The 25,824-nt window shown below is 34.6% G+C and overlaps 1 protein-coding gene across 9 annotated transcripts in view; it reads left to right on the top strand.

Moving 5' to 3' along the window:
• LOC145986374 (uncharacterized) overlaps nucleotides 1–25,824 on the top strand; it is a 219,815-nt gene that overhangs the window by 155,065 nt on the left and 38,926 nt on the right. For 8 of the 9 annotated variants that reach the window (XM_083120301.1, XM_083120300.1, XM_083120302.1 and 5 more), the window contains 4 exons: nucleotides 11,561–11,722; nucleotides 14,352–14,571; nucleotides 17,025–17,149; nucleotides 20,289–20,460. In XM_083120301.1, the coding sequence (XP_082976427.1) occupies nucleotides 11,561–11,722; nucleotides 14,352–14,571; nucleotides 17,025–17,149; nucleotides 20,289–20,460 (679 nt within the window). The remainder of the gene's footprint in view (nucleotides 1–11,560; nucleotides 11,723–14,351; nucleotides 14,572–17,024; nucleotides 17,150–20,288; nucleotides 20,461–25,824) is intronic. The other variant, XM_083120298.1, reaches the window with a different exon arrangement.

Raw genomic sequence — 25,824 nt, 5'->3', positions numbered from 1 at the left:
TAGTTAGAAGTAAAGTAGAGAAGGAAGCAGTGTGCATAAATTAATGGCTGCCATTTGATGCTGTTCTTGTGTGGTTATAGGTCATCCTCATGGCAGTGTAGATTAAGAATTTGAAATTTAAATAAATGCACTTAAATATTGCCTTTTGGTGAATGGTTTCAGGAAGTAATGCCAATTGTTAATTGAAAAGTAAATTTAATAATGCTTTTCATATAGCATATAATTTGAATCCTTTTTTTTAAAAAAAAAAATGAACTCAGTTCAATTTAATTTTTTTGTAAATTAGTATGTACTTTATTCTTTGTTTCTTGCTTGGGCCTCTCCGGTGGCTTAGTGGTAATGCTGTCGCCTTGCAATCAAGGGGTTCCAGGTTCGATACCCGGTGGAAGCACATGGAGGTTTGGATCCCACTGTAAACCTGTAGGTCCAGTCCCGATTAGCCTATCTCTGCATAAAAGGGAACTTAAAACAATACTCAAACTCGAATTGTTCCTTGCACATTAAGTCGTAGAAAAGTAGGAAAATTATTGTCCTTAGCTTAAAGCTAGCAATTCTTGCAATTTATGAAATCTCTGATAACATTGTAAGGAGTAATAATAATGCCACTATACTGTCACTTTACCTCACTTTTGCAAAAAGTTGTTTTAATATCACTTGGTGCACAGAGGGACTGGGAAACTCATGACCCCCTTGATTATAAGGCAACAGTATTATCCACTATTATCAAGGAAACTAACTTCTAAATTCAATGAACACAGAAAACCTGTCATATGCTCTGTGCAAGAAAATACATTATTATTCACTGTATGTTTGTAAACAATACATTGATTATTTGACCATGAGTAACATTTATGTATTTAGCTCATGATGTGACACTTGTACACAGATTTTTCTTTAATCAATATTAATAATTATTAATTATAATTAATCTTTAAATGAAAATGTAATTAATGTATTATGAATGGATTTGGGAACATAAGATAAAACCCTAACTGTAAAACAAAATTTTATTCATTGAGATAGAAACTATTAACAAAATTATCATTATATCTCCTGAAAGTTGATTTTCTTAATTAACATATTTGCGAGATCTGTCCAGAAATTTCACGAACTTTGCAAATATAAGTTCTTTGCACGCATCTAGAATCTATTCAGTTTTGTCGCCTTCAAAGTAGTGTCCTCGTGAGTCATGTCATGAAAGGAATGCTTGCTGGTATGCTGTGCTGCTGCTCTAGCTAATTTTTCTTAATGGCATTAGTGGATTTAGCAAAAAAAAAAAATATTTTTGAGAGAGGATTTTAATTTGGTTAACAAATACATGTCTGATGGAGCTAAGTCTGGTAAATATAGAGGTTGGGGAACAAGTGACCTCGAATTCTAGGCCAAAAACTCACTTATAGTCATGTCTGCTTTTGATCCTCTGACAAGAGCCGTGACACAAATTTTGCTATGAGGAGATACATTCTCAAAATGTTGGTCAGAATATCATAACACACAGTTTTTAAGATGTTAACCTCTTCAGTTACTTCACAAACTGTCTTGCGATGGTTGGAACAAATCACTTCATTAATTTTTTCCACACTCGAATCAGTTTTGATGTTGATGGACTTCCTGAACGAGCATAATCTTCAACAGAAGTACGGTCTTGAAAACAATTCTACCATTTGTGCATTTCCAACGTTCCCTAAAGATGAGTCTCCAAAAGTTTTCCAAAGATTTGCGAAGTTTCACACAGAATTCCACACAAATCCTGCTCCTCTGACACAAATCAATATAATACAACAAAAATGAAGATAGATGAAACTGCTTTCGGCAGATTGTACACAAAACTTGCTGCTAGGGGAATGTCCAAGATGCATTCAGATTCAGTTAGCTGTTGGCGCATACTTTAAAAAGTATGCAAACTTTCCGGACAGACCTGGTATTTTGTATAAATCTATTCACTAACATGTCAAATTACTATGCCTTTTAGAGATTTTATAAAGAACTGGATAAATAGGATATAAATTGATAAAATATAGCTACATTAAAAGTAGTATAATTTGAATTAAAGAATTAAATGTCAGAAAATTGCAAACTAAAAGTAATACATAGCAACCACATGCATTACAATTCATTAAATATAGATAATATAAGTTTAACTTTTTATTATAAACCTCATTCTATAAGTTTGTTGTTAACTTATTAAACAATTAACTTGATTCTATTATTCATGACTAGTCATGTAAAGTTGTGTGTTGTGTGTGTGTGGTTATCTTGGCTTGGGAATGTTTTGCGAAACCAGGATGAAACATCGCATGAAAAATAAAATTAAAACCACTTAAAATTGCTGTATATTATTTTGCATCTATCATTCAGTAAAACAGTTAACATTTACACATTGTGTATAGATAGAGTTCAGTAAAGTATTTTTACAGTGCCGTCTGCTTTGCCAATTCCATTTGAAAAATATTTACCTTGTGCACTAGTAAGAATGCATTCCCACTTGCAATACTATTTTTAATGTATGCATGCACTAACTTTTAATATAATTGTTTGGATGTTAAGATACACTATATATTTATAAAAATGTGTATATATATAAATTCAATTTATGAAAATTAGTTGTATCTCCATCAGATGTTGGAATCAATAGTTCTTAAATTTTGCTTCAAGGTTCTGTGATTTTGACTGCTATTTCAGCTCTTAATGCATGATTTTTTTTTTAATTTATTAATTTTAAGATGAAACAAGAAAAACTGCAACAAAAACACTGAACATGCCTGCCCTCTCTTCTACACTTAATAAAATTTAAACATTTTTCAGAAACATACACATTCACACTTTTAACACTTTCAAACAACAATTAATTTGAATTCCTTTCTTATGTGGAGGTATTTACTGCAGTGCCAAAATCTTTAACTATTTGCTTTGCAATGTTTCGTACTCTTCATCTTCACATTCACTAATAAGTGTTAGTGATAACAAATTTTGCTTATTTGTGGTATAATTTTTAATTCACAAGACCAAGCACACACTTGAATCCCCATAAGCGATCTCGGAAGTTTAGCAAAAGTCAGATAAGGGTATGTGTGTGGGGGGAGGGAGGGGGGAGGGGTTGGGAATAGAAGATTTTTGTTGGTCGGGAAGAATTATTATTGATCTTGTTAGTCTTTTGAGGTTCACCACCTTACATTAAAAGTGAATACATGGAATTAACTTTTTAATTTAATACATAAAAAATACATTGAAGAATGAAAGAAGATGCTTCCCAATAAAAATGAGATGACATTAAATGATGTACATATAATTTTCCTTTATGTGGAAATACACCTAGATAAATACATGTAATTTTGTTTGGCAAGATTAATTAAATAATTATTTTGCAAACATAGTACATTTAGCAAGGTTGAATATAAGATTAATCAAGTTTTGAAAATTATATTGTATGAAATAAAGCAAAATTATAAGCTCTGTTTTCATATGTGGAAGAAATTACTATCAAGAATACATTTACCATGTTTGCAGTTAGATAGTAGGCATTGAAAATGGTTCTGATTTATGAAAATGTGTATTAATAATCTGGGGACAGAACATTAAATTGTAATTTGTTTCCCCCTATCTTAAGAATAAGAAATAAAGCTTCCTTGGTTCCTTATGTCTATGACTTGCAGGATACTAAATAGTGTTATCTGATCACCAAGCTTCGTTGATAACATGATGTATGTATAGGGCGACCAGACATCCTCTTTTATCTGGACATGTCCTCCTTTTTAGGTATCTGTCCGGCATCTGGGCAGATTTTTTAGAAATCTGTAAATGTCCTCCTTTTTTTTATAGAAAGAGTATAGCGTCAACCATAGAAAATGTTCTGCATAGAGAATGCTTCCACACATGATATTCATATCACTTGGGGCACGTTAAGTATTAGAGCAATGCTCACCTAGCACCTGAGAGCTGAACATGATCACTTTCCTGGCTGAGTCATTAGTAGGGGTGTGCAGGATGCAGAAAAGTTGGTACCGGGACTGGTAATAAAAAATTCCCATCCTGATCCCAACTTCGGGAAATGATTTCCAGACATTTCGGGATCCAGAGCAGCTCAGAACTTCCAAACAGTCGTTTTAAAAAGTGGTTAGTCCTTAATGTTTTCCTTGTCTGTATTGTAAGTGTCTTGACACTTCGCGGAAATTGTTAGCTTTTATTTCAGAAATGAAAAAAAAAAATAATAATAATGGAAATGACGTAAAATTTGTGATTTCCACAGTGCCATGAATTTTTTATCATTTCCCGTTCCCGAAAATTTCCCAGCTTGGTCGGGAAGTTGCAGATTTTACCCATCCCAAACAAAAAAAGTTCTGTCCCGCACACTCCTAGTCATTAGTACATATTATTCTAACCGTTGCTTCACAATCTGAGACTTGTGAAACACATGTAATTTCAGCAGTTCCTTTTTGATTGACTAATATGGTTTATTTTAATTCGCTTTTCTCATCTCGCGAAGATGAGGATGAGCGATGATATGATGATTTTGATGAAGGGACACTCACAAAGAGCACCCGTGCCCAGGCTGGGATTCAAACCCGGGACCTCTGGCATTGTGGCTTGGTGAGCTCCACCAATGAGGTCGGCCAGTTCATTTTAGAGTCATACATATGCAATACAGAAATGCGTAATGAGAATTTTGATTATTAAGTCATATTTACTTTTATGAAATAACGAAGTGAAAGTGTAAATTCATCAATGATCTTGCAAGAAAATATCTAGCTTTCAAAGGATGGAAGAAACGAATATGAGGTAAAGTGTAAGGTGGCTATCACTTTTCCCTGTGGTTGAAAGAGTGCTAGAAATGTTTGTGGGATTAAAACCATATTTTTTTGACCCAATCTAAACTACCCAAAATTAAAATTCTGTTTTTGGAAATAAGTTAAAGTGAAGCTTACTTGTTACATTTGCATTCACTTATGGGGATATTGCATTCTAACATCCAAGAATTGGAAAAAAGAGTAAAATTCTGTGCTTGAAACTATAGATATTCGTAGTTGTGATTGTCATGTGTTAAACAATAGATTAGGAGATTGCTTTCGTTGCTTAAAGGTAAGAGGAAATTATTTAAAAAATCATCAGAATTATATGTGAGCAAAGTCTTGGTAGGTTTTTTTTAATATTGATTAACCTTTTGCTGCCCAAGCATCTCGAACGAGATACCCAAAAGCAGTGGTCGGAAGTAGCGCGCTACTTGTAGCGTTGCTACTGTAGCTAGCTACAAAATTTGTAGCGGTAGCTGTAGCGGCACTACATTTTTTAAATTGTAGTTGTAGCTGTAGCGAAGCTACAAAATTCCTGTAGTTGTAGCAAAATTTTCGCTACAGCTACATTTTTTTCAGCATTTTAAGGTAATTTTTGAAAGTGGCAAGGGCGTTAAAAATAAACGACAGTATTGTAAGAGACTCAAAAGGACAAAGTCCATTACATGGAAATACACATAATCTATATTATAAATATCTTTATATTGCAGGTTATATATATCTGCGTAATTTATTTAATTAGCATCTGAATAATTCTAATATCCAGATAAGTAACTGACATATATCCTGGCTAATAGCCCTTTCTTTTATCTGCATCATTATTTTGTGGAGAATCATGCCTCATTTGCTACACCGCCAGAAAAAAATCCCCGTTTGCACCACCCATGGAACAAATCCTGTGGATATCGATGGCGTAACAGACAGCAAAATATCAATAATTACTGTGTAAAACACAACTTACAGTGCAAAAACGAGCAATCGATTTTCTACTAATCTGAAAAAGCAATAGTGCCAGCAATCAATGGTTCAGTATGTTAACAGCATTGATCATTGCAAGTGTATAGGATCACACCGGCAAGAAATTATTGTTACAAGAACGATAATGTTTCTGAAATTACAATTATTTTCGTCATAATGTTTGTTCGCAAATTTTAAAATTACAATATGGTTAGAACACTCGGGTTTGCACATCATTTTCCTCAATATATTTTATCATATTGTAATAGAACGTACGAGTTATTGACTTTCCTGCACAAATGACAATTTTCTTTTGTTAAAATACACAGTTTTCAAATTTATGTATTATTCCTATGTTTGCGACCCTTTTCTGTAACTTTTTCTAATCATGGCAATGAGGATGGATTGTTTATTTGGTTATGCTCTTATCTATGGCCGTTTTCTGCCACTTTTGGCTAATTGTGAGAATGAGGAAGAATGATGAATGATGAGCAGAGTGGGGAATGTGAGGAGGATCCCAACCTCCCAACTAGGCATCTTTCCTAGTATTTGTTTTGAGTCCACTTTATGCACAGATAAGTTGATTGAAACTGATACCCTCCACCGGGTATCGAACCTGGGCCCTTTGAATACAATGTGACAATTACAATTTCCACTGTGTCTTCGGGGAACCATTTCCAACATAAAAACTTATGTAAAGCATTCCTGTTTCTCATTTATACCATTAGAAGCATCACTTAGCTATCCTCAAGGATCGAGCAAATATCCGCCATCCCCCAAATAACATTCTGTTTAAGTTAAAAAGATTAAATTTATAAATATCACATTTTTATCTTATTCCCATTTTGTGCAACACGTTATAGTTTATTTCGATACATGTGATATTCTTCCAATTATTTTTAAAAAGAAGTCTGTAACATAAATATTTTTGATATGACAATAAGAACAACACGGATACGTGTGAGACCTAGTTTTTTGAATTGATATGCCACTTACAAAGGTACTTTATTCTCAAACACTTTAGTAAAGATATGTAACTGAAGTAACACTGCTATAAAAATTATAAAATGAAGGGAATCATGATAATAAATAACAGAATCTATTTTTCAGTACGTCAACTATCATACTAGGGCTTCTTTTGAATAGCCATATGGCTGTTCCAAGTTTTTAATACAGAAGTAGCGCAAAAGTAGCGAAGTAGCGAGTAGCGAACAGGAGTAGCGTAGCGAGCTACTTTTTGGTAAATGTAGTTGTAGCTGTAGCGAAGCTACATTTTGGAAAAGTAGCTGTAGTTGTAGCGAAGCTACTTATAAAATGTAGCATTCTGATCACTGCCCAAAAGTAACCCTCAGGGGACCAAGCGTCTCGATCGAGACGCTGTGTCAAGGTCGTAGTTTTTACGTTATAACTTTTCTATTTTTGGCTAGAATTTCGATTTTATTTTTTTATATTGTTCCTAACACATGTATTTAACAGAAATGGTTTTTTGCATTTTTTTTGTCTTCATGAAAATGGAGGGGGAAAGGCGGGAAAAGGGACTTCTCTTTTGCGGCTCTTTTCAACGTCAAATTTTGCCGACAAAGGAAGACCGGGTTTGTTGTTCTAAAGCAATGCTTTTCACTCCCTCCTGCTAAGTGCATTCGAAGGAAGCTTGTTTATCAGTATCCAATGTCAAAATGAAAAGCAGGGGGTGGGGGGAGGGGGAGGGGGAAGACTGGTTGTTGAATCTGCATTGTGAGAATGGAATTTCGAAGCGCGCTGAAGGACACCTTTGTTTTTTTAGCACAAGTGGCAACAGGGGTTACCCAGCATTGTCTAAAAATAGAATTTCAAGCAGCTGCAAGAATTGATGCTCATTTGTCACTACGTTCTAGCTGTTCGTCCGTGAATGTTGTGCGTAGGTGTCGTTTTGTGCCCAAGTGCGAGGACATTTTTTGGGTGGTGACAATTTTTTAAAATAATTTTTGGGGGTTTTCTCCCTTCCCCTCCATATATACACCAAATTTGCATAAATTTTGCATTTTGTGCATTTTGACATTTTTTTTCGGGGCGGGGGGAAACACCATTTTTTTAAAGAAAAGTATTTTTGAGGGGATTTCCCCCTTTCCCCCTCCATATGTACGCCGAATGTGCATAAATTATATATCGTCTGAATCTGTGATTCATTCTGCGTACAACGGTATATCTTTCATATCTCTAGGGCATTTAGTTTCTGAGCTATAGTCATTTCAAGGTACCGCTGCATTTTGAAGCTTGAATCAGTGTCCATTCCTTTTGGGGGTACAACTCAAGTTACATTGGTCATACGACAATGATACAAATATTTTTCTGTTTCTTACATGCCAGCGATAATTTCTATGTGCATTTTGAACTTTTCCTATCCTTTTTTCGGGGGGGGGGGGGGGGGGGCGAAACCCCATTTTTAAAAAAGTATTTTCAGGGGATTTCCCCCCTTTCCCCTCCATATATACGCCGAATGTGAATAAATTATATATCGTCTAAATCTGTGATTCATTCTGCATACAACGGTATATCTTTCATATCTCTAGGGCATTTAGTTTCTGAGCTATAGTCATTTCAAGATACTGCTGCATTTTGAAGCTTGAATCAGTGGCGTCCTGACCATTCCTTTTGGGGGTACAACTCAAGTAACATTGGTCATACGACAATGATGCAAATATTTTTTCTGTTTCTTGTCAGCGATCATTTCCATGTGCATGTCGACACTGTCATGTACTTTTTTCTTGGGGGGAGGGTGGGGGAACCAAATTTTTTTCCGAAATTTTGGAATTTTGAGTTAGCCCCCTCCCCCCACCATATATACGCCGAATTTTCAAAAATTTCATATAGTCTGAATCTCTGGTTCATTCCGCGTACAACGGTATATCACTCATCTCTCTAGGGCAATTAGCCTCCGATCTACACTCATTTAATTGAAACTCTGCATTTTACTCAAAATCGGCTCGGGCAATAGAGGCTTACTTGTGAAAAAGGTCTTGGGCGGCAAAAGGTTAAATTATGAGTAATGTGAAATGAGTTGCCATTTTTTTGCGGTGTCCTCTTTTTTATGACTTTGTCGTCCTCTTTCACCATGCTATGTCCTCTTTTATACATGTATGGGTCTGGTCACGCCTACATTTTATACAATGGAAACTGACAGTATTTTACAATTATCCAGTCAGTCATAGCACAGGAACACTTACAAGACACAAATCATGCCTGAAATAATCCAACACTAAATCTGAAGTCTGCATGCCAGTAGTTCCGAGTCGACTCGAAACTACCACAAAGAAAACACCAGACATTGTTTACCACTGGCCGAGATGCCAACAATCGAAAGGCGCATGACATTCTAAACCTTTCTTTGAAGTTGAAATTAAGAGACTGAAAAAGGAGAAAGCACTGCTCACTTTTATGTTTGCTACAGGAAATAGTGTTCTTGTGGATGTTGTTATATAATGAAGTAGCTGCTGAACTTCTAATAACCATAACTAAAACTAAATAAAAAGTCAATCAAATGAAACGATCCTCACATTTTTGTGTGAAGATATGGTAGGTAAAGTATAATTTTTTTTCCCAAAAAAAATTTCCATGATGCAAGCACGTCATGAATTTCCCCTGTGGGGCACCCCTGTCTGGAGAACCACTTGATGCCGGGGCCCAGTACCAGCCCACAGCCTGGCAGTTGAGAAACAATGGCCTAGCTGCAGCCAGATCAGTGTTTTCAGAAGAGAATTTTCCCTCCTATAGGTTGAAGTTTGCAAAATGTGCATATGTGTGCTGGTACACCCAAGAATTTCAACTTGTTCATTCAGAAGCAATAATAACAATAGTAATAATAAAAATGATCGTGCAGTATGCTATAACTGTTTTCAGTACCACACACAACTAAACGTTGATGTTAATTATTGTTAGAAAATAAAGAAAACATGAATTCAAAGTAGGCACATGTATGCTACCTTCCATCACTGCTGGTATTAGTATTATTATTTTTTATATCACTACAATGCTGAGTAAAACCTGGAGAGTTGTTCATGCTTGTCCTTATCCAGCCTCATTTGTTAACTTGTTTTTAGAGAAAATTATGCATAATATGAAATTATTTATGAATTTGAAGGTTACATTTTGCCAACTCTACACTGTGACTATGTATTTTACTGAATTCTTCCTGTGTTTATTAATGATAAAAATGACTTGAGTGGGCAAAATATTTATAGCAAATTGTGTAATATATATTAAAATATTGGATTAGCATACAATTTTATGAATTTAAATCAGCATGTACATTTGAAATTTTTAATGAAGAAAAATATTCAAGCAAGGTTTTGTTCATCAGAAAAAAATAGTGTATAAATTTATTGAATAAAATTCTACTTTAAAATTTTAATTACACAAACAGCTCTTTACAATTTTTATGGCAGTTGTACATGTGAAATAGTTCCACACAAAAATAATGTAGTCTTTACACTACAAATAGATGATGTCACAAATATTAATACAGGGTGGCGCGGAGCCGACTGACACATTTGAAAGTTGAATATATTACGCATGCGCGATAGTTTGAAGTAGATTGCGGGGGGGATGAGAAGAGGATAGGATGCCATTTCATAAAAACACAGCAACAGTCATGATGGAAAGTTGGAGCGTTGAATATCGCGTTTTCTGTGTTCGTAGTTATTACGAAACGAAGTCAGTGGTTAAAGTGCAGCGATTGTTCAGAAAACAATTCATTTTTAGCCGACATGGTAACGTACCGTCTCGGAATACCATATTGGTTTGGGTGAAGAAATTTGAAGAAACTTGCAGTGTATTGGATGTGAAACTTGGAGCTCCAACAACAGTGCGTTCGCCCGAGAACTTGCAGAAAGTGAGGGAAACATTTGAACGTAGTCCACAACGGTGTGTTATCTCTCGAAGTGGAGAGATTGCATGGCCAGCTCGGTCACCCGATCTTTTTGTCAGACTTTTTTTCTCAGGGGATTCTTGAAAGACCGTGTGTTCAGAAGGCATATCACGACTCTTCAACAACTGAAAGAAGCCATTGTTGAGGAAGTAACGGCTATTGATGAGGAACTACGGAGACGTGTGTACGTCTCGTCTGCAACAATGCATTGATGCCGAAGGAGGCCACCTGTCTGATGTAATTTTCAAAAAATGAACTTGTAAGTTGTTAGTAATAAAATTGCATACTTCAATGCACCATTGCATACGGGTTTCCTTATTCTCCTTCTTTTTTTTCCATCATCTATGAGCATATCAAATGTGTCAGTCGGCTCCGCGCCACCCTGTACAAGTGTACATCCATAAGAGAAAACACTCATAGATACCTCAAAGCACTACACGTGTAATACTTGCCTTTAATCGTAACTTTTACTGCTTGCAAACTTACCTACATCGACCGCTGTGTTCTAGGCAATTTTTTAACTATGTTGGCTGCATACCTGCACCTCCTGTCTTTTTTATCTACTTAATTAGTGCATCAAATAGCATAGTAGGCAGCTAGAAAATAGTACCTGCCAGCTCTTATCTTTAAAAAACTGCTGCCCTTGTACTTTTCCTCTCAATCACGGCTTGTTTGAATGAACAGTCCACCAGTATAGCACATTTGCTTTCCTTTTTCTGCAGCTTATTTATGACAGAGCCTGCTATAAATGTATTGGCACAGTTTGTTTAATGAACCATTTTTACTCGTTAGTATCCTAGCAAGTAGTTGTTGCAACTTTTCCTTTGAGCTGTATTTGTATCCTCTTGTTTTCGCTTCGCTTTTACATACTGATATGCATCCCCCTCTGCATATGGGGACTTCCCTATGCAAGAATACTCTTTCGCAGGACCTGTACCATCAGAGTTACTGCAAGGTTGGGGTCGTCTTTGCATCCATAACAAACTTCCATGAGTTCTACATTGAATTGGATGGCAACAATCAAGGGGTAGAGTGCCTTCGATTGTTAAATGAGATCATCGCCGATTTTGATGAGGTCAGTACTTTCATAAGACTTAATTATATTTAATTTTTCAAAAAATTAAATTCTTAAGAAAAGTTGAAAGTTTATTTTTCCTTGAATGTACATATTATTTCCAATATAAAATTATTTCTCGTGTAGTTTATGGTTCTTACAAGCATATAAACACAGTTTTTGATAGTAGGAATTGTAGCTTTTCTGGCATGATTTGAACAAGTGTTCTTGTGTTATTAGCCAGATTAAAGTGGCATTAGTGCCAAACATTTCAAGCACATACATTGTTCTCATCATCAGGGAATGGATTCTTTGTAATCCAAGAATATTTATTCGAAGCAATTTTTGATGTAATGTTTTGGGAAGTATGTTCCTTTCACAAGACATTTATTCTTAGTTTGATTAATATTGCAGTTATAAGAATGTAGTCTTATCTGTAACATTAATCAATATAATAATAATTGTCTGGTGAAGGGAGCATGTGTTCTCTCAAAGCATTACATCAAAAATTATGTTAATGTGCTAGTAAGAACCGCAACCTACAAGAGAAATGAGTTGGTTTCTGTTAGTTTAAAATTAAATAAATGTATCACCACAAGAGAAGAGTGGAGAAGGTTACATAATTTAGAACAACATAATATGTATTAATGTCCAGATATTATTAGAATAATTAAATCAAGAAGACTTAGGTGGGCAGGACATGTGGCATGAATAGGAGAGGAAAGAAGAGTTTACAGGATTCTTACGTTGAGATGGACCTAAAGGAAATTGGTAAGGATGAAAAAGATTGGATTGATCTTGCCCACGAGAGGGTCAGACGGAAGGAAGCCTTGTGTTGCCGCAGCCATAAACCTTCAGGTTTAAGAAGGCTAGAGAGTGAGTGAGTAATCACCACAAGAAAGGGTAAAATATTATTTTTCTTAATTCTTGGGGTTTCATGGCTGCATCAATCTCTGTGGCAACGTAGATAGTTTTAATAAATGATCAGTAGGGTTGCTGATACCACTTTGAACCAATATCCATACTGATGCTGACACTCTTACCAATTCTGATCGATACTGATTATTGAAAAAATTGTAATAATTCAAAAGTGTTCAAAATATTGATTGAGATTAGTGTGCAAGTACTGCATTCCAATTATAAGAATCAATTTATCAGATTTGCTTTAAAATATTCAAGAATTACATCATAATATTAAAATATATTTTACATAGTCACAAAATACAGTTTTTCCACACAATACCCTACTGAAAATTCTGTCTACTGTTTTCAGTAGATCAATGGGTGTTTTGAAACATCTACTGTTTTCAGTAGATGAACTGTAATGCTACTGTCTTCTACTGTTTTTAGTAGCCTACTGTTTCAGTAGCTGAACTGTAGCCTACTGCTAATGTTTTCTACTGTTTCTACTGTTTTCAGTAGATGAACTGTACTGCTAATGTTTTCTACTGTTTGGTAGTCCAACTGTTTCCTCTATCTTAAGTAGTTGAACTGCACTCTTAACATTTGCAGTAATGTAATTGTGTAACTAACATATTTTATTGTGTTCAGTATATTGCTGTCTGAAAACAGTACTCTTGTCAGTAATGAAAATTTTCTTATCTATACGACTGAAAATGCAATGGAAAAATCGTATAAACAACTAAAATAAATGAATGGTATAGCATGTGGAACTTGTTACTTAGGAATGCATTCACACAACAAAGAAATCAAATAAAGTGAACACGTTTTTAAGTGTGTAGCTTCATTGTGGTTAATGCAATTGTAGAAAATTGAAAAACATACTCTCTTATACATAAGTTGACATATTGTTATCCCAATATTCACATGAAAACGGCAAAAATTCATTTAAATGAAGACCTAACCCTCAATGCTTGAAAAACCAAAACAAGCAAACACTGTTGACTACGTTGATCAAAAAATGGATCCTTTCTGCAATTGCATTGCACAGATATAATAATAACAATGGAAATTCCATGCTGAAAAAATAATCTACTGATATGATCATGTATTCAAACTGCTAGCTGCTTTAAGGTTGAGTTATTTCTTAAGAAAGAATTGTAGTAACTTATTCATTAAGATATATCTGACTTCAGTAGTATTCATTAGAAAAACTGTAGAAATTCAGTTCATGTACTGGTTTTCCAATTCACTTCATAATCACTGAAAATATAATGTCAAGAATTAATTTGTCTATTCCTGGAGTCAATAAATGATTTTTTAATATATTGTAGCAAGTATTATGCATTATTATTCACATTGTTTTTTCAGTACAGTAGCCTTACTGCACAGTACAGTAGTCCTACTGCAGAGTACAGTAGCTGTACAGTAGATCTACAATAGGATTTCAGTACATTTCACAGTACACAGTAGAAGTCATTTCAAAACAGTAGAATTTGTCTACTGAAAACAGTAGAAATTTCCAGCAGGGTTGTCCTTGTACCCCACATAAAAGGGAAATTAAACTACTATGAAACCCTGATAATCATTTTGGGATACACTGTATAATGTGGGAAAATATCTGGGAATGCACAATTGGGGTTCCATTGCGTATCTGTGTTTGTGGATGCTATTCTCTTTGTGATAAAAATAACATAATATAAATAATTTTGCACTAATTTTTAATGTATTTTAAATTTTGTTCTTGCAGTTGCTTGGTGAAGAAAGATTTAAAGCAATAGATAAAATCAAAACAGTAGGTTCAACATATATGGCTGCTGTTGGCCTTATGCCAGATCTCCGAATTATTGAAGAAGATGAAACATCAGCTGGCTTTTATTTAGGTACCTTGATAGAGTTTGTTTTTGCAATGAGAGAAAGACTGCTGAACATCAATGAAAACTCATATAATAATTTTATGTTGAGAGTAGGTAAGTGTAGAATTTATTCTATTTGTCATATAATTTATTCTTGATTGATTGATTGAATTGTTGTTTTAAGTCCACTTTATGCACAGTAAGGCTAATCGGGACTGGACCTACAGTTTAAAGTGGGATCCGAACCACTTGTGCCTCCACCGGGTATCTAACCCGGGACCCCTTGATTACAAGGCGAGGACGCTACCACTGCGCTATAATTTATTCTTCTCCTACATACATTATACAATGCATTTGCAGGGTTTACACTGGCATGGAAAATATCAGAGAAGTGAACTTATAAGTTAAAAGATCATGGGAAAGTTAGGGAAGTTAAATGATTTTTAGTTTTAGCTTACCAGGATTGAAACATGGAAACACATTTACTTTTTTTTCACTAAACTGGTTTATTTTGTGGGAATATTTCATGTAAAATTTATTTTCAACATTGCTGATCAAAATTGATTTGATTTGTTTGATTATCATGCAAAGTTGAAGACATAACAACTATTTATTAGTATGTTAAATCATTATACAGGGTGATTCATAATTCCCTTCATGATTTTGAACATTTAATACCACCTTATGGTACAAGAGCTATAACATATACAGCCAAATGGTGCATATCAGTACATAAAGAATCACTCCAAGTTTGCACTCCATCATGTAATTGTAGATTTAGCCACTAGGTGGCAGTATAACTTCCTGGTCGTTGGATTGGACGTGCTTCTCGAGATAACTCTCCTCGTCTTCTATTGCTCACCTGACATAACCCCACCATTTTTTTCTTATGGATTTACATCAAATATTGTGTGTTCATATCCCCATTTCCACTTGATTTATCACAACTGCAAGAAAAGATCACGCATGCAGTCACTGGTATTGATTGTGATATGTTGGGACATGTGTAGCTGGAACTTTATTTCAGGATTGGTGTCTGCTGCATCACCAGGGGTGCACATATCTATCACCTGTAAGGCGCGTACCAAACTTGGAGAGCTTCTTTATGTACTGATATGCACCTTTTTGCTATAAACATTCAAACCCCGGAGGCAATTATGAATCACCCAGTACAGTGATCTGGAAAGTTATTTAAAATACCATGAAAAGTCGTGAAAATAGTTATTTTGCAAAATGATTGGGATTTCTGATGTGGAGAAGTTGAGAAGTGATAAAATCTAGTATCAACTTGTTTACTGTATGCAAAGAATGTGCTCATATGTGCATGTATATAATAGAATGTAGGGAGTCAATAGAAGTGATCAAGGCCAGATATAGGAAAATATGCTGTGGTAATGCATAGCTATAATCTACAACTGTAGTATATTTTTGTAACCATTGATTTATTTTTCTCAGTCTCTGTAAGTGTTCAAATGTACATTGTGTTTAAGTACGGAGAAAAATAAATAACCAGAACCTAAATATGCACTGGTATATTTTGTTTTGCTTCCTTCATTTTTAGAAAACAAGTGAATTCAAAAAAAACTTCATGATTGGAAAAGTTTCTGGACTAAAACTGTTCTGTGAAATGTGCACGTTACTTTGTCAAGTGACATATGTTTAAATTTTCAGAAATCTTTCAGTAATGAGTAACTTTATAGATTGATTGATTTTACTTTGCTTCGCAAAGATGAGGATGATTAATAATATGATAAAACTGATGAAGGACACTCACAAAGAACATCCATGCCCAGGGTGGGATTCGAACTCAGGACCCCTGGCATCATAGCCCCCTGTGCCACGGGGGCCTGCAGTAACATGATAGAAATGTCCTAATTTTATAATGTTCAGATCTACTGCACAGAGTTTCTGCATGTTACACTCTTATTTTTTTTTTAGCTAATTTCTTTCCTTTTGGTTATTCTGCTGAAATACAATTTTACTTAAATTAATATATTTTAGCAACTATCAAAAAGTATAAAAATTTAGACTTTTCATAAATGTCTATTTTCAGGAGGGGAGGCTCAACCCCCCCCCCTTTCATAATGTCAATAAATAACAGTTATCAGATCAGTAAAATGTTTTCTGTACATTTAACAGATGAAACTTATTTTCAGAACATCCATAATTGAATGCCTGTTAGGGAAACTTGCTGTTGCTGGACCTTTAGCTGCTTATGAACTTTCCTCTCATTTCGAAAAACTGCTACGATATTCCATAATCTCAAAAATTATCAATAGTTAAATAGACTTACATAGCCACAAAACTATTGAGAATATCTAGGCAACAGTGAAGGCAAACCACGCAAAGAGTCACGTGAATGCTCTAAAAAGAATTCTAAGCATTTTTAATTTTTCAGATTTTGAAATATCGTACCAGTTTTTTGGAAGGAGAGAAACATTCATAAACATCTTCCCTGGCATTGACCAAAGATCCAGCTGAGCCTTAAGTATAAATTCTATCATTATGGATTAGACTGGAAAGTTTACTGCTTGTGTAGTTACCTTTCTTGTGTTTTTTTGTTGCAGGAATAAATATTGGGCCTGTAGTTGCTGGAGTGATTGGTGCAAGAAAACCTCAGTACGACATTTGGGGAAATACAGTGAACGTTGCCAGCAGAATGGACTCAACGGGCTTGCCAAACCATACTCAGGTATCGTGGAGTTATAAAACAGTGAAATTGGCCATTTAAATGTTTCTAATTTATCGTAATACCTAGATTATTTTATGTCTTTGCACAAGTAAAACTTTCCACAGAAAAATATGTTGTTTTTGACATGTAAGACATACAAGCAACACTGGAAAGCCACAGTTGGAGTTCAAGCTATTTGAAGGTACTTGTTACTCTTAACATTGTTTCACTGAAAATTGCTGCTTTTCAGAAAAGTAATTATATAGGCTATCGACCAGGTGATTTGTGAAAAGGATTCCAAGCTTTCGAGACCTAATGTTACTTCTACCCTGAAGATAAAAGTGACGTTAGCCTGAGAGAATCTCTTCATCATTCACTGACAGGACAGCTTGAAGACTTACTTCATAATATATTATAGTTTAGCCAAGTGCAAGATATTTTATTCTTTGATTTTTTTCTACTGAAATTAAACAATAGCAACACTGTCAGTGCATAGCTGAATTATCTCACATATCAATCTGCATTTAGGGCTTTGAATTCCCATATTTACAGTGTGATTACTCTGGTCTTTAAATCAATCACAGTAGTTTGCTACACTTGTTCTTGATGTACGTCCAATGAAAAAGTTTAGGACAATGAGGTCAGGGAACCTAGATGTGAAATGTAAGTTAAGGATAGATGAACAAACTGATTTATCTTTATTTGTATCACTTGCGTGCAATGACATATCAAAGAAGAGGAATATTTTTCCCAATGACTCGTATTTTCTAAGGAAGAAAGTTGAATCTGTAAAATAACAAGTTTCTTGTTTGCTGTTTTTACGAAATCAGTAGACACAATACTGCTTTTATTAAAAACTTTAACTTTTTTAAAATCATATATTTTTAGAGCAAATAGTGGCAAAGAATGTAGTTGAAAACATATTTCTTTTTAAAAGTAATTATGATCTAGTGTTACTTGTCTATTTGTTGTAGTCATCAAAGAAAACTTGTATTTCAATGATAAAAGTAATGTCATTTGATATGATGTTGTCAATCATATAGATATATAGGGTGTCCATAAAGGTTGTGTGTAACTTTGCAAATTAATGATGGGACTTTTAATTGAATAGTAATGCATACTGTGATTTATTAAATACATGACACAGCACCTCAAAAGTTTTTTCTTCCTTTCTTTTTTTGTTCACTTTGGCATGAGCATCTTCCTACGCATACAGCATCAAACTGGTATTCTAACCCTATCTGTACTCAGTACTGAATTGGCTGTGATAAACCGATTGTCTGGGCTTGTAGGTCCCCAGGACTTTTTTGTGGGAGGTACGGTCTGGGACACTTCTGGGTTGTAATGATGCTATATATATAACTTTCATTGCTATAACCCAGAAGTGTCTATGACTGTACATCATAGAATCAGTATACCAAAATCAGTGGCATCTCCTGACCCTGAACTTAAGGCGTTGGCAAAGAAGAAATGTTAACCCCTCCCCCTATCATTTCTGTGGACAAATATTACAAATTTTCTCCGAACATTTTTGGTGTAAATTTAGAAATATTTAGAAAAACATTAAAAATTACATGAATTATTTTAAATGAAGTAAATACTTCATTTAAAATATTAATATATTTGAAGGGTAAGGAGAAAGAAGCAAGGACTGCCAAAGAACACTTATAAACGAGGAAATTAATGTTCAATATTTCGCCATACAATTAATTTTTGGCCTCAGAATGGCAGTTCTTGCTTTGCTAAATAGCAGACGGCCTTAATCAACCTCTTTAATATTTCCCTTTTTTTATACTTTTTCATTGTGTAGCTCTATTTCAGCTTTTTATTGAGTATCCAAAAGAACGTTAATTCTAGTAGGGGTGACAACAAACTACTAAATTTAAAGAAATAGAAAGATGCAATTCAGACTCACTGTGTTTTTTCACTGCAGTATTGAGATGATTCAAATCTGCATACCCTTGATAATTCCAAACACTTTTTTTAGTCGAGAATAATAAACATACCCAACAGTTAAATTTATTCACCACATCACACCCACAAAGCCAGTCTGAAATTTCATAGAGTTCTTTTCGAAAATGTCTCTCAAAACCTTTTCCACCACCACTTTTTTCTTTAACACTTGTTGACATCATGAGATTCGGACATGGTCGACCATTATCAATTATTCTCTGAATACGAAAGCGAAGAAAAGGAATTATTTAAATACTTTTGCACAACACTTTCACTATTCTCCATCTTAAAATAATCACATCACTTCACACCACATGTTTAAAAAATAATGCACAACAATCACGAGCAAAACAACGTGGAACGCAGAGTGAATGAAAGCCAAATCGTTGGGAACAAATACAATGCCTTGAGAAGCTAACCATGCTGCTGGGTGGCAGGGTGCACATGCGCGGTCATTCTATGTTTTGGCAGTGGTAAGATGTTCGATTTCGCCAATGTCCTGCCCATCCCAGACCGATCTGCCTGTCTGACAACCACTGCATGCTGCACTGCGTTCGAAAACTACCGGGTGCTCGAAACTGAAAATAAAAGAAAAATGCTCAAAAATCGTAACTTATAATAGTACAGATACTTTCTTCTTTATTTCATTTTCCTTTGTTCGTTGACACACAACTTACACACCCAGAGAAATCGTCACTGACCAAAATCCTGTGAGTAATTTAAAGACCAGAATATACATTACCATTGAGTGTTGAGTAATGTCAGTGTCGGAATACCAAGTAGATGTAATTTATGCCACCAAAGTTGCAAATTGGTTCATTTTTTTGCCACTTTGGACTAATTTCAAATATGAGGATGAGGGATGATATGATGACATTGAGGAAGGGATACTTGCAAAGAACACTCATGCGCAGGCTGGCATTAGAACCTGGGACCCTTGGCATATGCCAAAGTGTACTGAATACAAATACACTTTTTGTATTGGTGTATCCTGTAAGCCACAGCATGTGTTTGTATCTCAATTAGAAGTGATGTTATTAATTTGTGATGTTGTAAACATCTTTTATAGACACCCTATATTTTCTTATTGCATGTACTCCAGATATATTAGTGTAATTAGTTCAATACAATCGATTTTCAGCAGGAATTTTTTTTTATGCTGCAGACGTTAACTGTTCATTTTGTTCTTTCAATCCATAACTTATAGGTTACAGAGGAAGTATACCTAGTAATGAAGAACTACCCATATGAGTTCCAATGCAGGGGAAAGGTGAAAGTTAAAGGCAAAGGAGACATGACAACATATTTCCTGACAGACCGCAAGCAGCCAGGCACAATACGGGTGGACGAATTGCCAAATATGAGACCAGGTGGCGTAGGTAAGTGAAATTTACATAGGTAATCTTCATTTTCACATTACAGTTAGTAGGTAACAGGAATATTATTTATGGTGCATGCACGTGTAGTTACAGCTCTATTTTCTTCAACTAAAGGTAACAGAAATTTCTATTTTCAGTACAAAATCATGCACTGTGAATAAAAGAAAAGTACCCTGTGACCTACATGAAGAAAAGGTACACTGTTGTTGACAGCCATGAATATTTGTAAATAACTTTAATCACTGGCTAGGGTCTGGATCTGACTTGTGCATGCATCTTCTGCATGTACGGAATGCAAATTTACCACACACATCATTCTACGTGTTTATGGTGCTGTATATAAAAACACTAGTCAATGTGTAATACAGTAGACTTGTGATGATCCAAGCTAATTGGGACCGAGACTACCTCGGATACGGAAAAACTCTGATAATACGGAGATAATGTGCTAATAGGTCGTAAATGACGAAACAACACTTAAAACTGTATAGTAATTATTTATTACTAGTACAACATAAATGAGAAAATTACTTTTTCAAAAAGTCTTTCATAGTTTTTTGGACTAACCTCTTTCCTCTCTTCTACGCTGCGATGTAACGCCAACATTGTAGGGAGAGTAGATGTAACGAACACGTGCGGTGACTTGACTCCAACTTACTAGTAAACAAACAGGGGGTGCGTTATGAAGCGCGATGTTTTCCAACCACTCCCTCGGTTAACCCGGAGCCTCGGTTAATCGGGACTCGGTTAATAGCGAGTCTACTGTACATAGTGTAACATCTCTGCCTTGTAATCAAGGGATCCTGTGCACGTCCCGTAGCCAGAGTCCAAGGCCTGAGCCTTAGACACCACAGCCATAGTACGGAGACATTTCAGTACAAGAACTACATGAAATGTAAAAATAAATTATAACCGAAAGTAGTCTTGCTTGTCTCCATTTATATAATGATAATAATATTGGTAGTAATAGTAAATATAATACATTTGGAATAAATTGGTTTGGTTTATTTTTACTAGTTTATAATAATTATCATTGCACAATAATTATAACCATAGTAATAACAGTTATTGTCGCTATTCTTTCTGCCAATCAAGTTTTATCATTAGCTTGAACCCCCCCTCCCCTACCAAAACTTCTGGCGATGATTGTGTGTTGGTGGGCATACATATTCTTTGAAAGCTCTAAAATATAAATAGACAAAAGACCATTTCATGTGAGCATTTCATTGTAGAATGTAACTACATGCGCATGCACCTTTATGCAGAAACGTAAGTGTAGGTATAATAGAGGGCAGCACTGTTGACTGAAGAGCTGATGGACTATATAACATCTGAACAGCTACAGATCAAAGTTTTATTTTTACATTGCAACATAAATAAAAATTGTAGATATATATAAATACTCCAGAAGTTTTACAAAGCAGTAGATTTAATACTTTATTAGTTGAGGAATACAAAGCAGTAATAACCTAAAATATACTACAAGAAGAGCCCTAATTTAATCTTTTTTCAGGAATGATAGATCTGGAATGAGGTTTCCTATAGAATCAGGTTTGAAACATCATTCAACGTTATTATTTTTTTTGTAGAATAAAGACAAAAATGATGCTTTAGGAATATTAACATCTATTATCCAGTAACATAAATATAGGCTGGTGTAGTGACAAATAGTTCAAATATTGTGTTGCTTCTTGCAGCCATGTTCAGTCGTGTTAGGAATAATTTAGTTACTAACCATTTTTTTTTTCATTTACAAAATGTGTTAGTTCTTTCTGGTGTAATTGGAATTAAACTGGTTAAATCTTGAAACTGTTCATATGTGGTAAACAAGCATACTGTCTATGTTGTGCAATTAGGATACTCCCTGTTCTTCCCTGCTGAGTGATGAAAAACTTACGTAGTCTTTCAAGAGAAGCAAGTTCTACACTCCTGATCTGTAGACTGCTTCCTTGAAGATAGTTTTTCTTAAAAATTCTGAAGTCACATGTTAGAGGATGTGGGGGCAGGACCCCACACATTCTCAAGCTCGGCCATTTTGAAGGTGATGTGATCAGCATCACACTCCAGCTGCCTTTACCCCCCCCCCTCCCTCCCCCAGGGTTGACCCCAGGTTTGGCATGTTGCAAATGTGACTTGAGGCTGAGTGAGCCCCAAACTGCTATATGCAGAGGATAAGGTCACAAAATTTCAGACCTTAGATCATCCACCCTGGGAATCGAACCCAGGCCGTGTGGCAGTCGGATGCCTTACCGACTAGACCACATAGTTCTTCCATAATGGATGCAAATAATAGTTTCTTCACAATTTTCCATGGCACAACATTCACCAGTAATTTGTAAAAATATGATTTAAAAATCGTACCTTATGGTGTGTGTTTTATAGTCATTTGATATTTCGATCAATAAACATTTGTCTTCATCTGGAATCAGTACAGTTCTCCTTATGGTAAAATAACATTGTATTAAAAGGGTAAAAATATTTTGAACCACCTTCATATCTTGATTAGGGCTAGGAAAAAATTAAAACTTTTTCATGTGACTGTACGCTCTGATTTTCGTATCTTCATTCCAAATTGAGCTAGATGAGAGACTTGGAATCTGCTCAACTTAACTCATCTGGGTTTCATTACTCTGCGATCAACCATACTTGAAAAAATTTCCTCAGGGGATTAAGACCCATATTTCAATAAAGGGGCTGTTCCCATTAGTTAGGAACAGTTTCATCCACCTTCCCAACTTAGGGCCAGAGAAAACATTATTCGAAAATTCAGGAAAAAACTTTGTCATGAGAGTGGCAATTTTCAAAATGCCATATCTTCATCCCAAATTAAGTCATTGGTCAAAATGTCGAATGACTATAAAACACTCCCTCTACAAAGTGCACTTATAAAATCTTCTTTCTACATCATGGTTCATGCTAATTGTGCATGTTATTAAGAGAAATATTACAGAAAATTGTTTATGGAAATGGAGAGCACTTCTGCAGATAAAATTATCCACTTGAATTATTATTATTATTATAAGCTATAATGTCTAATAATGTTCATATCCCACTGCACTTTCTATAATTCAGTAACTGTAAAACTATTGACTGTGATTGTACTACATGTAAATAATAGTGTTACAACTTTAAGTAAAGTACTAGAACATGGTGGTAGACTACTAGAAAGAACAGTACTTCTTTATTATTATTATATTGTACTTTTGCCATATCAATATGGTAAAATACAGATATAAATTCCATTCTGTAGCTCTTCAGATATTATCTTTCCACACTAAAAAAATCTAGTCTAGCATAGTGTAGAGTTCTGCACATAGGAATTCACAGCAGACAAGCCTGTTTATTCACAGTTGTTAGATATGCTATGTCTTACTGACCTTGTAAACTGAATGTACACCGATACCGTCTTGCGATGGATATGCAGTCATGTAGTGATTGTATTTGGCATTTGTAGATAGAATTTGTAGTGTGTATTGTTGATAGTGTAAATATTGTCTTGTAGCTTTCTATTACTCTGAGCTTGTATCTTCTATTGCTTGCATTCCTGCTAGATTTATACATCTATGAGCTAACTCAGGCTTTATTGAATTGGAATTTTGGAAGCTTCAGCTAATGCCTTTTGCTGTTTCAGAACTAATGTAAATATCAGTTGCAAGAAACAAAACCCTTTTAAAAAATGTTCATGTGTATCAATAGTTAAATGCAGTAAGAAAGAGAAAAAGGTTCTCATAACTACTCATAACAGTGGATAAATTTTTGTTATTTATTGCATTTTGCTTTTACAGTATAACAGTAACATTTAACATAAAGATGTTGCAAAAATCTTCTTTACAAACTGTACAGAAAACATAATGTAAATAGTATATATGTGTTGCAACAAAGTTATCTTCATCTGTTATTGTTGTATTTTTTAGAGCAATATAGATCAATAGCAATACAAATTAAAATTTTAAAATTAATGAAGTGGGAAATACATATTTTGCAAAACTGTAGTGTCATGTTCAATAAAAATATGAACATCCAGTGGGAAAAACCAGACAAACTATTAAATACTCATTTTTATGTGAATATTGTGGCTATAAACTCTGAGTTATATAAAATATTTGGCATTTAATGCTGAAAATAATAATAATCATAATAACATAAACATGCAGATACTTCAAATATTTGTAGATTGTCTGCCATGGACACTGCAGCATTATATAACACTGTGTTGTAAGGCTAGAAATTTTATTTCCACCATGTTTCAACACATATTTTTTTTTCACTTTACTTGCTGCAAAAGTGTTGCTGCTATTGTTGTTATTAATGTTTACTCTGCCGATAATTAATTACGTTTAATTAATTATAAAATTAATCTTGTAAAATATGTTCTGAAGTGTAAATCTAAACAGTTGTTAATAATAACCTAAAACACAGCATTTAAAGGTACTAATTTTGTCAAAACACACTTTGCATTGCTTGCTAAAAATATTTTGTTATTGCTCTGTCTTGGATCATTTGCACCACATGCATTACTTAAAATGAAAATCATAATAAATGCATCAAAGAATGAGAAAACGTCATCCTTGTGTATCTCCAAGTAACAAATTCAGACTGAAAAGTTTTATAACTAAAACAAATGATGTGAGTTACGTACTTAATAAATTCATATCTTGGAAAATCACAAGTGTTCAAAATGTCTAAGTTAGAACACCATTCTTGAACATTATAGAAAACATTCCCAGCACTTAAAAAAAAATGTATTACCAGGACCGAATGCCAGTGTTTCTTGCAACATCCGTACAAGTGATAAAAGTATTGAAATGATCATGAACATATTTCTGTGAGATGTAGCTTACAGTTGTCTTCTCTCTACTTCTGTTTGTTGTTCAAGTTTCCGACTCTCATGAGTAGGAACAAATTTTCCAGGTAAGACATGTCTGTCATAGCCGCCTCCTCTATTATTGCTGAACTAGCATGTGCCCTTTTGACTTCAGCATTTTGTTTGTTTCTTGCATGCTAAAGAGATGGCGTAATGTGGTGCAGGGACAACTGGTGCAACACAATATTTTGTCTGCCTGTGAGTTTGATTCCGTGCAGTTTTCTTTTTTCTAGTTAGCATTGTCAGCAGTCAGCACGTTTCACAGGTTATTTTATATTTTTCTTCGATTATAGTAGTTTTATGAACTTCAGTATCAAATTTGTAGATTAGATCTATGCTTTGTGCAATATGCTCCACTAAATTTAAAGCTTTCTTAGTAAACAACAAAACTGAATTGTATTCTGGTAAAATATTCTTATTGTGAACAATTAATTCTACAATGTGGATTTATTTTTACTTTATAAACTAAAAATATTATAATATTATGTTTGTAAATTAAA

Source organism: Lepisma saccharinum, chromosome 4, assembly GCF_977018435.1.
Source record: "Lepisma saccharinum chromosome 4, izLepSacc3.1, whole genome shotgun sequence".
In the NCBI taxonomy this organism is placed as follows: Eukaryota; Metazoa; Arthropoda; class Insecta; order Zygentoma; family Lepismatidae; genus Lepisma; species Lepisma saccharinum.
The sequence above is the reverse complement of the archived record's forward strand: the minus strand, read 5'-3'. Positions and strand labels throughout refer to the sequence as shown.